This window comes from Anopheles funestus, chromosome 3RL (genome assembly GCF_943734845.2).
Source record: "Anopheles funestus chromosome 3RL, idAnoFuneDA-416_04, whole genome shotgun sequence".
NCBI lineage: Eukaryota > Metazoa > Arthropoda > Insecta > Diptera > Culicidae > Anopheles > Anopheles funestus.
Genome location: NC_064599.1, coordinates 10,389,142 through 10,402,638, shown reverse-complemented (window position 1 = coordinate 10,402,638; position 13,497 = coordinate 10,389,142). Strand labels below are relative to the sequence as shown.

At 39.7% G+C, this 13,497-nt stretch overlaps 1 protein-coding gene across 4 annotated transcripts in view; it reads right to left on the bottom strand.

The window, feature by feature from the left end:
• Window positions 1-13,497, bottom strand: part of LOC125771303 (ribosomal protein S6 kinase beta-2) — a 33,303-nt gene that overhangs the window by 5,504 nt on the left and 14,302 nt on the right. For 3 of the 4 annotated variants that reach the window (XR_007419293.1, XM_049441810.1, XM_049441809.1), the window contains exons 3-9: window positions 1,453-1,493; window positions 1,239-1,365; window positions 1,020-1,151; window positions 807-940; window positions 530-721; window positions 346-436; window positions 13-261 (exon numbers count right to left, since the gene is read on the bottom strand). Coding sequence is in view for 3 of the 4 variants with exons in the window: in XM_049441810.1 (XP_049297767.1) it covers window positions 13-261; window positions 346-436; window positions 530-721; window positions 807-940; window positions 1,020-1,151; window positions 1,239-1,365; window positions 1,453-1,493 (966 nt within the window). In the remaining variant the exon portion in view is untranslated. Of the gene's footprint in view, window positions 1-12; window positions 262-345; window positions 437-529; window positions 722-806; window positions 941-1,019; window positions 1,152-1,238; window positions 1,366-1,452; window positions 1,494-5,890; window positions 6,699-13,497 lie in introns of those variants that run through there. The other variant, XM_049441812.1, reaches the window with a different exon arrangement.

The following is a 13,497-nucleotide window of genomic DNA, read 5'->3' as shown; positions in this document are numbered from 1 at the left end:
TTCGACACTTACCAAAACAGGTTTGATTGGTGGATCAAGCCTTCTCTTCACAACATCATCCCAGTTGACGTTCTTGAAGAATGGATGTGCCCTTACCGCCTGCCCATCGGTCGGTCCACTGCCGAGACGCTGCGACACTTGACGCTTCATCAACCGGCGAATTAGATCGCGCGAATCCGGTGTCAGATAGCCCGGAATGTTGAGCTTGTCCTTCAGTATAGCATCGACCGTTTTCTTTCGATTGTCCGCACAGAATGGTGGCTGTAATTGGCACATATTCACACAGATACGCTCTCAATACACTATCGACACATTGCTACATCATTGGCGCTCGGTTAAGCTTACCGTTCCCGTTAACATATCGTACATAAGGGCACCCAGTGACCACCAATCGACCGCTTTACCATGTCCGCTACGAGTTAATATTTCCGGTGCCCTATAGCGAAGAGTGAAAGCAGTTCCATTAGACATGTAATACACCACCCATACGGCAGGACATTGATTGAGAATGAAAACAAAATCCACTCACATGTACTCGATCGTACCGCAGAACGTGTGCGTTACAATGCCCTCCTGGATGTGTTCCTTGCAGAGACCGAAATCTGTTAGCTTCACGTGACCCTTCGCATCGAGTAGCACATTTTCCGGTTTCAGATCCCGATAGATGATGCCAAGATTGTGCAGGTGTTCCAGGGCCAGAATAATTTCACATAGGTAAAAGCTGCCAACGAAACCGAACAGTTCATGTTAGGGAGTTTTTTTACAATCGTTGAAATCTTCGGACAAACGGTTTCGGCGGTACGCACCATGCAGTGTCCTCCAAGAATATACCCTCACGCTCTAAATGCATGAACAGCTCGCCACCGCTCAAGTATTCTAGGATTAAATACAACTTGCCACCGGTCTGGAAGGCGTACACTAGCTCTACTATGAATGGATGCTAAAACAAATCGGAAAGAAGAACCCCTGCCATTAGACATCATCCTTTCGCCATTGAATCATTTTTTATCGACCCCTACCCTGACGGCTTCTAATATATTTCGCTCGGCGCGTGTGTGGGCTGTGTCTTTTTGATTTCTAACTATCGAAGCTTTTTTTAACACCTTCATCGCGAAGTACGAATTTGCATCAGCACCAGTGGTTTTTCTGACCTAAAAATGAGTGAGAAAGGTGATTACTTAGCGTAGAATCTTGATAGCTTAGGAGCACTTTACTGCACCGCCATAATCGATACTTACTTGGAAGACTTTACCATATCCACCTTTTCCTAATACTTTCTTTAGCTCGAAATCCTGCGGTCCTAGCTTGATTCGTCCAGGATTTACAATATCCTCCGACAGTGGTATCGTTTCAGATCCTTCGGTACTGTTAGGGTTTTGGCAAGAAGAAAAAGGTAACGTTAGCTTCTTTTCCCAAAAAGCACTTTCTATAATGTGTCTACATCATACTTACTCTAGATTTGTGTTGATGTGAAGTTCGGGCTCGAGATCGACCTGTGAAGCAGAGAGAAAAGCAGGAGAAGATGTTAAAAAAAGGTGAATAAAATAGGCCATTATCTTGCTTCATTATTATGATTATTGTGATTGATTTTTCATCGTTCATCGTTCAACACTAGAGAAATTATTGGGAAGATATACGAAGACACCATGTGTGAGTGAGTCATTATGTGTCTTTATGTGTAATGGCAATAAGTGATTTTTTTTTTTAATTGCTTTTCTATTATGTTGATGACTCATTTGAAGTAAGAATTTATGAAAAATCGACCTCAGTGAAGCAACAAGCTTCAATTCTTTAAAATATTATTTTATTCCCAATTCCATCTCAAATGATCATTGCAGCAGACAACACATTCTCGTCTTTATCGTCTTGGGCATCCACAAACTACCACGTAAAAGAATTGTGTGTATGTCCCTTCCATCTTCATCCCTAATAACATCTAACAAGTAACAAAGAAAATCCGCATATGCTATAGATAGAAACCAACGACCGCCGCCGTCGACAGCATTCGTGAGGTTGCATTTTCCGTTGCAGAGGGGGAAAAACAATCCGGAAACTGTATCCCTCCCTGGTTTATGGACCAGATGCACTGCAGCAGTTGTGCATTGTCCCGTACAAGTCATTGACCTTCACAGACTCCAGACAAACAACTGCACACGCTTCCTTTAAGCCGACTGTTTTTATTTTCCGATTTTATTTCATTGCTGCTTCTCCCTATGTGTCAAACGCGCGCCCTTTTCCAAATGTGGAACGATTTTTACAGCTTGTTTTGAAGGACAATTCTGATGGACGCAATTCCTCAATGCTGCCGAAGGGTGCATATCTATAGGGGCAACCATAAAACGTTTGTTTTCGATTTCCATCCATTTTTGTCATGCACGTTGCATACCTTTAGGCGGTGATGTTCTACGGATTGCATACTCGTAGGCGAATTTTGGCTCGTTTTGCTAATTATTTAAATTTACATAAACAGGCACCAAACAGAACTCGTTGTGCCATAACATGCTGCGTTAGCCATTGAACGATTCGCTCCGCTGTTACGATTATCAGCAGCAAGGTCAAACCAAACAAAAGCTCATCCCCAGGCCCATGTCCACCCCATTTTAATGTGTTGAGCAAAGTGTGCATTGCATGAGTACATGACACTGACTTCTCTTTATCACCTATGAGGAAATATACCTCCACCAGGCAGGGGGTTTTTTTTTGTAGCTCGATGATGATGGTCGCAAAGTGAAAACATAAACCATTCCCATTATCATCCAAATCTCCAACACCAACCGGGCGAGTTCACTTCAACGAAACTTTGGTGTTGTTGTTTGTTCTCAAGCAAGTTGTTAACACTTTCAAACAGCGGAAGATCATGATCAGATCGTACCACTGCCCGCCATCGGAACTGTCAATCCGATTGAAATGATCCAAAAAATTCGTTTCGCGACCGATACGTCTGCTGCTACTGCTGCTAATGGCGCAAACAAACAAAACCAAAATTATCAATCAAACGCTAGGCGAGATAGTTATGCTGGAATGGTATATATATTTTGGAACTCGATTTAACAAAACACCCCAAAAAAAAATCAAACCATAACAGTCATACAACCAATTGACGTCTTTGCAGGAACGGACGGTGAGGTGATGCGCAAAAAGGCATACTACTGCCCAAATGTTTTGACCCTGAAATTATCTAATCACACTTCGTCCGTGGTTAAGTGTCCATCAAACTTTCGCAATCAGACGGGGTCGGGAGGGAGGGTGCGGTACGCCCAAAAGAGGCCGGAACATTGGGCGGAGAGAAAAAAAAAGCGGTTCGAAACATGGCACTCGACCACGGCAAATGGGAAGGACTTCAATTAATTTGAAGTGTCGTAACCACTTCAATTTCACACAAACTTGTCGTTGTTTGAACATTTATATTGATTTTCTGAGCTTGTCTCCGATGATGGTTGACATCGAAGAGAACAAAATGTTTTTTGGAAAATTGTATTATTTTCCAGGAAATTTTGCATTTTTCCAGTCCTTAATTCCCTTGCGATTGTTCTGTTATGAATCGAACCCGCTAAAACTGAAACTGAGCGAAGAGCCAGACACGTGTGCGGTCGACACACAACACGCACAATTGTCAGAACGATAGAAACACAGACACACAGACACCTCCAGGGCACCCGGCACCCCCGGTACAACACCCGAACGAGCCGTCTAGAGAAAAACCTTGTAAGGTTATTGACATTACTTCCGAAACCCAGCAGCAACCACCCCTCTATTTTGTTCGACCCTTATACACATTTGTTCATTCCTGCGGGATAGAACGACGACTACCGCAAATCCGCTTGTACGTGTACGAAAAACGTCGAACAGCAACAGGGTCTAACACAGATCTGCTGCTGATACTACTACTACTACTACTACTACTAGTACTACTAGCTCCTCTATTACTGGTACAAATGTGCCCTTAGTTAGTGCCCTGGAAATCAAAACACAACCACAAAATGGCAGAGGAACCGTCTCCATTAATCTGGTTATTGATTCATTTTAACAGCAAGGTTAGCCTATCAAACATCGATTGAAGATGTCTGCGGAAGACTTCACTGATTAGCTCTCTGTGTGTGGCTAAAATAAGAAACAAAATATTGAGGAAAAAAACCAAAACACACTCTATAATCGCCTGTCATCGAATTGCTTATTGGGAGCAATTAAAAACCTTGAAGCTTACAGACGACGACCGTCTTTTGCCCAATGTTTTCTCTCCGTCTCTCTCTTCACTCTAACTCCATTTACTTCCGGGGTTGCTGTGCTAATGTGTTAACTCGGGTGAAAATTAACGCATCCGCACACACACATACACACACACGTTTCCACCCAACCAGGGCAAGGACATCCTCGGTGGAAGTCGACGGACCGTAAACCGGTCGTCTACCGGTCGATGTCTTAACATCTTATTTTCGTCACTTTCTTGCACGGAGACAATTTTAGAAATGTGTTTTGCTCTGTGCTGCTTACTTGTGTCTCACCCCCCAAGTTGTGCCGGTAAGGGTGTTTTTGTTATGCTTTTCTTATTTCGTTTCCTTCACCTAAAGGAGCAACGGACTTTTTTTGCGGATCCGTATCTCACGTTGCTGCGGAACACAAACACACGCAGCAAAAGCATGAGTTTCAAATTGTTAACCCTCACCCTCTCCCCACACCCCAAGACTGGGGGGAGGGGGTTTTGGGGTGGTGATAAATTTTTTGGCTGCGTCAAAATATTCCACTTGTGCGCTACCTTGAACTCGCGCGAACAAGCCGGACTTGCCGGTCTGCGTTTCGTTATCGTTCGATGAACGTCTTTTCCTTCGCCGAGTCTTCGTCGTCGCAGTTGGCTGACTTTTGGGGGGACCCGTCCGCGGACCATTGGCCGAAGAAGAAGCAGGTGATTACGCAAAAAGGGGGAAATAAAGAGAGAGAGAGAGAGAGAGAGAGAGAGAGAGAGAACGGGTGCAAACCAGAAGGAACCACCAAACAGCAAAAAAAACCTTCCTTCTTCTAATCGAATGACGGAGCAGAAGCATTTGGCTTGTGGCAAATTTCTTGAAGTCTCCGCCACTCAACCCGCTGGGTCTCCTCTCTCTCTCGACCACATTTTATTGAAGGGATTGATTGTGTGTTTTGTGCGGCCACCCAGCAATGTTAGCAAGGGGGGAAAATTGGACACCAATAAATTTATTCGGCGAGGGCAGTTTTTTGGTTACGCCTGGCTGCATGGCGGAATAATATTCAATGTATTTTATTGGTTCTGTACCAATAGTTTTAAGAAGGCCGGTAATTAACGTGTACATTAAAATAATTCCGGATGTGATTCATCGGGCCAACGTTTGCACAACATTCGGAAATAGATTCAGCTGACTAATAGTCATTATTTTTCAACAAGAAATACAAAATGGGAATAATTTCAACATATCATAAGATTCAATCTTACTACTACTTACTACTCCATCTGTAAATGCTTCTAGTTGGCTACTAAACTCAAGTACCAAAGGTTACACTTATAGTCCAGCAAGTAAATGCAACGCTTACCGTCACACCTGTTCCGAGTTCAATTCTTGTTGGGACTCCATCATAATGGAGATATAAAACGAGTATGTCCTCGACAAAAGACTTATTCTTCTCAACTACGTAGTCATAACACGTAGTAGTATCAGCCAGCCGAGTAACTAATACTATCAAAAATTCTACTCTCATTTGAAATAGTATTAGTGATAGTAAAAGAAGCTCTCAAACCACAACACAGCCATATAAGAAACAATTTCCTGTCCTTTGCCATCCAACGCACATGCGCGACACTTTTCACAACATTTTAAGCATTGTGGCAGGATCGTCCATATTAGAAGATGCGGTTCACTAAGAAATGCAACAATATTACCACTTTTATGAACTGTACATTTCCATCATAAAGTCAACTTCTGCGGGACATGCCAAATGGGGGGGGGGGCAACAAATTGTACAACACATTCTATTTTCCTTATTTTGTCACACAAACACACACAAAAAGACACATAAATGTGTTTTGCTCCGTCTTATCGTCTGAACAGACGGGACCCAGCAGTACAGTTCCGCGACATGCGCTAATCATCACTGCATACAGGCGTAAAACGTGCGGTTTTTTCGTGGTTCCCGCCTTGGCGCCATTATCATTCCTCCACAATGTTGACACGGTGCCGGTTCCGTGTCTTTGCCGTAGAGATAGATTGTCCTTGTATATGCTTGGAAAGTTGTGGGTATACACGTGTACTAATATTTAGTTGTTTATCTGCGGTGTTTTTTTTCTCCTTCTTTTCCTGCTCAATAATAGATCCGACGTTGGTTTTATGGCGCGTTTGTGCACAATTTGTGTAACATTCCGTCAGTGACGAATGAATGTCTTTGTAGCTAAACAAATTACAAATAAACGTTTCTTTTGTGCAAAAAATGTAATTAAAAATAATATTAAAGCTTAAAACTAATCTCCTGTAAACAGCCGTTGCTGCCCACCTGGAAAGTAATTCAAGTAGTTAAATTGTCATAAAAAACTTATCGACCACCCGTGCGCCGTGCGCTTGAAAATCGATTGTTTTCACGCGCCAGGTAATATAAAATGCAATAAAAAAAAGACTTACGCCAAAGCTTGATTAAACTGAGACGGACATAAAATTGCTCATCGTACTTTTACGATATTGATACTTGCGTACCATTACATTTGGAGGAGATGTTTGCTATAAGTTGGTAAAAATATCGCCTTCATTGTGAAATATTTCACTAATCAAGGGTTTTTGGATGATTTGCTATAATGGAAATATTGGAAAGTTGTTGAAACCATTTACAGTAGAACGTCGATTATCCGGGGGCGTTGGTTAAAATTATTTAAATCGGCACCAAACGATATATTTTAAATGATTTTGTTTTAGGTTCTAAAATTTAATTGTTTTTTGATAATCATTTGCTTGATCCAGAATAATTTTAAACATCAAAAGGACTATCATAGTATAATATACAGATATTATATACGCTTTATCTAGATATATAAATGGTCTTGATATTTGAAGGACTATTATCCGTGGAAATCGATTAACCGGCATCAGCCCGGTCCCGAGCACCCCGGATAATCGACGTTCTACTCTATTTCCTTTCTCTTTCCTTTTTTTAATGTCTTTTTATATGTCTTAGTCCATGTTATACACTCTAATTCACCTTATATTAGTAAAGTAGCAACATTTAACATAATGAAAACAGTAAAATAAATCGAATGAACTGCGTCTTTCTAATTTTAGCAACATTTTCAGCTCGATTCTAACGTCTAATGTTCCATTCATCATATTGTTATGGCATAGTAATAAAAGGCGTACCGGCGACTGCAGGCTTGTAATTAAATTTGCAACGATTTGTGTGCCAACCGTTACGCGTCCACATGCACACATGCGTTCGAGTGCATCCGGCACCAACCTGTTACGAGAATGATGGGGTATACACTCTACTTGCGTGGGCCTTTTATATTTATGTTTATGATCACACGCGCAATAGTGTTTCGATGCAATTCAACCACCCCTTCTCCACCCCTACCCTTCCCTCCGCACAGGTCGAACGATCGAACTCGTACAACGTTTGTTTGTTTATTTGTTTCCTCGCATACTACTTTTCCCTTCGCTTCATATTACTGCTGCTGCTGCTTATCTCTCCTCTTCACAATAATAACTTTCCTCTCTCTCTTACTGGCAATGGATCGAACTGCACACGCCCGTACATGAAGTCGATGCGTGTGCAGCAAACTTGCAATTGCATCAACACACACACGCAAACAGCCACGTTCTTGTTGTTGTTTTGCTTCGCGGCACTATCCAACGCGTATATCCATCGTGTCTTCCATTCATTATACGGTCAGCGCCGAACGTTATGATGCACACAGAAATGCACCATCATTGTAGTGAGCTCGCGTATAAAGAAGAGAAAAAAAAGGTATCACGCAAGCAGTAGAAATACCGCCACAGCAAAAACAACGGAAGGCTGCACGGAGAAGGTCACGCGCGCAAAGAGAGATGATGACGTAAGCGAGATTTTCTCATCCCTTCTTGCTACTCCAACCCACCCACCCCCCCCCCCCCCATCTCCCTCCCAACTCCCTTCCACCCGTCTCCCACCCCCTATTATTAGTCGTAGTGCTGTGGCTATCGATTTATGTGACTATGCATCCATCTTTCTCTTGCATGCGCCACGGTGACCTCATTCTCGGTTGTGTCTTTTCAAATGTTTTTACACACAAGCACACACACACACGACACGGTGTTGATGATGATGATGATGACGACACCGATCTGCATATTGCATGCGTGCGCGTTTGTGCGATTTTACCACGCGCGCTAACCGAAAGAGGTGGTGGTTTTGATGAGAGAAAGTGAACAAAAACAAAAAAAAGAATTACACCCACGCGTGCGGGTTACACAAAAACCATCATTATGTGTGGGAAACAACGGTATCTCACACATGCCACAAAAACCCTTCCGCGATCGTGACAAACACGACACTGTGCAGCTGACGGCAGCAGCTCAATGCAATGGATGCAACCGCACGAAGACAGATGCACCACACGCACCGATGTAAATGAAGTTTGCAAGATGATTAATGGAAGGCATTCTTTTTCTGTATTGCGACAACACGCAACACATAAATTATGAAATCATAACTTAAACCTCGGAAAAAAACGGAGGATAAACTAAATTTATAGCAACGTTTTATAGCATTCGAAGAAAAGTGTTGCAGAAGGAATTAATTAAGCAATATTGTTTGGAAAAAATAATTGATTTAACTAGGACTGTCGTTAATTCCCTTCTTCTATAGTTTTCCATAATGCTTTTACAAATTTTATGAGCTTTTCGTTCGATAATGCGATAATCAGTAACCCCGTCACTACATGCTTAGCAATTGTCGCGTTTGCGAACGGAAATTTTCAAATTTAAGGTTTTTTTTTATTTATTTTTTATTATTATTTTTTATATAAAGCATTATTTGAGTGAAAAGAAGCTTATTGCAACCAATTGGCATTAAAATAAATCAATTTAATTTTTTTTGCAAAATTTCCCAAAAAAACGTAAGGGGTAAGCCTTATGAAATTTTCGAGTTGAAAATTTTTTAAAATTTTTTTTCGGATTTTTTATTCTTTTTTTAATTTAAAGCATTATTTGAGTGAAAAGAAACTTATTGCAACAAATTCGCATTAAAATATATCACATTTAAAAATTTTGCTGAATTGTTCAAAAATGAGTAAAATTTTACATTTTCACAAACAGGGTATGGAACTTGGTTCCTCGAATAACTTCCGACACAGACATCTGAGGCCATGGCCGTCCAAGAAGAAAATGTAGCCATTGATGCCATCTATCGACCACAGGTTAAAGATTGGCGATCCGTTGGATACCGACCGAGTTATAAGTAAAAGTTGGTGCAAAAATGAGGAAAATTTTATATTTTCACAAACAGGGTATGGAACTTGGTTCCTCGAATAACTTCCGACACAGACATCTGAGGGCATGGCCGTCCAAGAAGTAAATGTAGCCATTGATGCCATCTATCGACCACAGGTTAAAGATTGGCGATCCGTTGGATACCGACCGAGTTATAGGTAAAAGTTGGTGCAAAATTGAGCCGTAGGAAATTTTGAAATTTTTAGAATTTTTTAATTTTTTTATAATTTTTTATTCTTTTTTTTGTTTAAAACGTTATTTGAGTGAAAAGAAACTCATTGCAAACAATTGACATTAAAATAAATCAATTTAATTTTTTTTGAAAAATTTCCCAAAAAAACGTAAGGGGAAAGCCTTATGAAATTTTCGAGTTGAAAATTTTTTAAAATTTTTTTTCTGATTTTTTATTCTTTTTTTAATTTAAAGGATTATTTGAGTGAAAAGAAGCATATTGCAACAAATTCGCATAAAAATATATCACATTTAAAAATTTTTCTTTCAGGGTATGGAACTTGGTTCCTCGAATAACTTCCGACACAGACATCTGAGGCCATGGCCGTCCAAGAAGAAAATGTAGCCATTGATGCCATCTATCGACCACAGGTTAAAGATTGGCGATCCGTTGGATACCGACCGAGTTATAGGCAAAACTTGGTGCAAAAATGAGGAAAATTTTACATTTTCACAAACAGGGTATGGAACTTGGTTCCTCGAATAACTTCCGACACAGACATCTGAGGCCATGGCCGTCCAAGAAGAAAATGTAGCCATTGATGCCATCTATCGACCACAGGTTAAAGATTGGCGATCCGTTGGATACCGACCGAGTTATAGGCAAAACTTGGTGCAAAAATGAGGAAAATTTTACATTTTCACAAACAGGGTATGGAACTTGGTTCCTCGAATAACTTCCGACACAGACATCTGAGGGCATGGCCGTCCAAGAAGAAAATGTAGCCATTGATGCCATCTATCGACCACAGGTTAAAGATTGGCGATCCGTTGGATACCGACCGAGTTATAGGTAAAAGTTGGTGCAAAAATGAGCCGTAGGAAATTTTCAAATTTTTAGAATTTTTTAATTTTTTTATAATTTTTTATTCTTTTTTTTTTGTTTAAAACGTTATTTGAGTGAAAAGAAACTCATTGCAAACAATTGACATTAAAATAAATCAATTTAATTTTTTTTGAAAAATTTCCCAAAAAAAACGTAAGGGGTAAGCCTTATGAAATTTTCGAGTCGAAAATTTTTTAAAATTTTTTTTCTGATTTTTTATTCTTTTTTTAATTTAAAGGATTATTTGAGTGAAAAGAAGCATATTGCAACAAATTCGCATAAAAATATATCACATTTAAAAATTTTGCTAAATTGTTCAAAAATGAGGAAAATTTTACATTTTCACAAACAGGGTATGGAACTTGGTTCCTCGAATAACTTCTGACACAGACATCTGAAGCCATGGCCGTCCAAGAAGAAAATGTAGCCATTGATGCCATCTATCGACCACAGGTTAAAGATTGGCGATCCGTTGGATACCGACCGAGTTATAGGCAAAACTTGGTGCAAAAAATGAGGAAAATTTTACATTTTCACAAACAGGGTATGGAACTTGGTTCCTCGAATAACTTCCGACACAGACATCTGAGGCCATAGCCGTCCAAGAAGAAAATGTAGCCATTGATGCCATCTATCGACCACAGGTTAAAGATTGGCGATCCGTTGGATACCGACCGAGTTATAGGCAAAACTTGGTGCAAAAATGAGGAAAATTTTACATTTTTACAAACAGGGTATGGAACTTGGTTCCTCGAATAACTTCCCACACAGACATCTGAGGGCATGGCCGTCCAAAAAGAAAATGTAGCCATTGATGCCATCTATCGACCACAAGATAAAGATTGGCGATCCGTTGGATACCGACCGAGTTATAGGTAAAAGTTGGTGCAAAAATGAACCGTAGGAAATTTTCAAATTTTTAGAATTTTTTAATTTTTTTATAATTTTTTATTCTTTTTTTTTTGTTTAAAACGTTATTTGAGTGAAAAGAAACTCATTGCAAACAATTGACATTAAAATAAATCAATTTAATTTTTTTTGAAAAATTTCCCAAAAAAAACGTAAGGGGTAAGCCTTATGAAATTTTCGAGTCGAAAATTTTTTAAAATTTTTTTTCTGATTTTTTATTCTTTTTTCAATTTAAAGGATTATTTGAGTGAAAAGAAGCATATTGCAACAAATTCGCATAAAAATATATCACATTTAAAAATTTTGCTAAATTGTTCAAAAATGAGGAAAATTTTACATTTTCACAAACAGGGTATGGAACTTGGTTCCTCGAATAACTTCCGACACAGACATCTGAGGCCATGGCCGTCCAAGAAGAAAATGTAGCCATTGATGCCATCTATCGACCACAGGTTAAAGATTGGCGATCCGTTGGATACCGACCGAGTTATAGGCAAAACTTGGTGCAAAAATGAGGAAAATTTTACATTTTCACAAACAGGGTATGGAACTTGGTTCCTCGAATAACTTCCGACACAGACATCTGAGGCCATGGCCGTCCAAGAAGAAAATGTAGCCATTGATGCCATCTATCGACCACAGGTTAAAGATTGGCGATCCGTTGGATACCGACCGAGTTATAGGCAAAACTTGGTGCAAAAATGAGGAAAATTTTACATTTTCACAAACAGGGTATGGAACTTGGTTCCTCGAATAACTTCCGACACAGACATCTGAGGGCATGGCCGTCCAAGAAGAAAATGTAGCCATTGATGCCATCTATCGACCACAGGTTAAAGATTGGCGATCCGTTGGATACCGACCGAGTTATAGGTAAAAGTTGGTGCAAAAATGAGCCGTAGGAAATTTTCAAATTTTTAGAATTTTTTAATTTTTTTATAATTTTTTATTCTTTTTTTTTTGTTTAAAACGTTATTTGAGTGAAAAGAAACTCATTGCAAACAATTGACATTAAAATAAATCAATTTAATTTTTTTTGAAAAATTTCCCAAAAAAAACGTAAGGGGTAAGCCTTATGAAATTTTCGAGTCGAAAATTTTTTAAAATTTTTTTTCTGATTTTTTATTCTTTTTTTAATTTAAAGGATTATTTGAGTGAAAAGAAGCATATTGCAACAAATTCGCATAAAAATATATCACATTTAAAAATTTTGCTAAATTGTTCAAAAATGAGGAAAATTTTACATTTTCACAAACAGGGTATGGAACTTGGTTCCTCGAATAACTTCTGACACAGACATCTGAAGCCATGGCCGTCCAAGAAGAAAATGTAGCCATTGATGCCATCTATCGACCACAGGTTAAAGATTGGCGATCCGTTGGATACCGACCGAGTTATAGGCAAAACTTGGTGCAAAAATGAGGAAAATTTTACATTTTCACAAACAGGGTATGGAACTTGGTTCCTCGAATAACTTCCGACACAGACATCTGAGGCCATAGCCGTCCAAGAAGAAAATGTAGCCATTGATGCCATCTATCGACCACAGGTTAAAGATTGGCGATCCGTTGGATACCGACCGAGTTATAGGCAAAACTTGGTGCAAAAATGAGGAAAATTTTACATTTTTACAAACAGGGTATGGAACTTGGTTCCTCGAATAACTTCCCACACAGACATCTGAGGGCATGGCCGTCCAAAAAGAAAATGTAGCCATTGATGCCATCTATCGACCACAAGATAAAGATTGGCGATCCGTTGGATACCGACCGAGTTATAGGTAAAAGTTGGTGCAAAAATGAGGAAAATTTTACATTTTCACAAACAGGGTATGGAACTTGGTTCCTCGAATAACTTCCGACACAGACATCTGAGGGCATGGCCGTCCAAGAAGAAAATGTAGCCATTGATGCCATCTATCGACCACAGGTTAAAGATTGGCGATCCGTTGGATACCGACCGAGTTATAGGTAAAAGTTGGTGCAAAAATGAGGAAAATTTTACATTTTCACAAACAGGGTATGGAACTTGGTTCCTCGAATAACTTCCGACACAGACATCTGAGGGCATGGC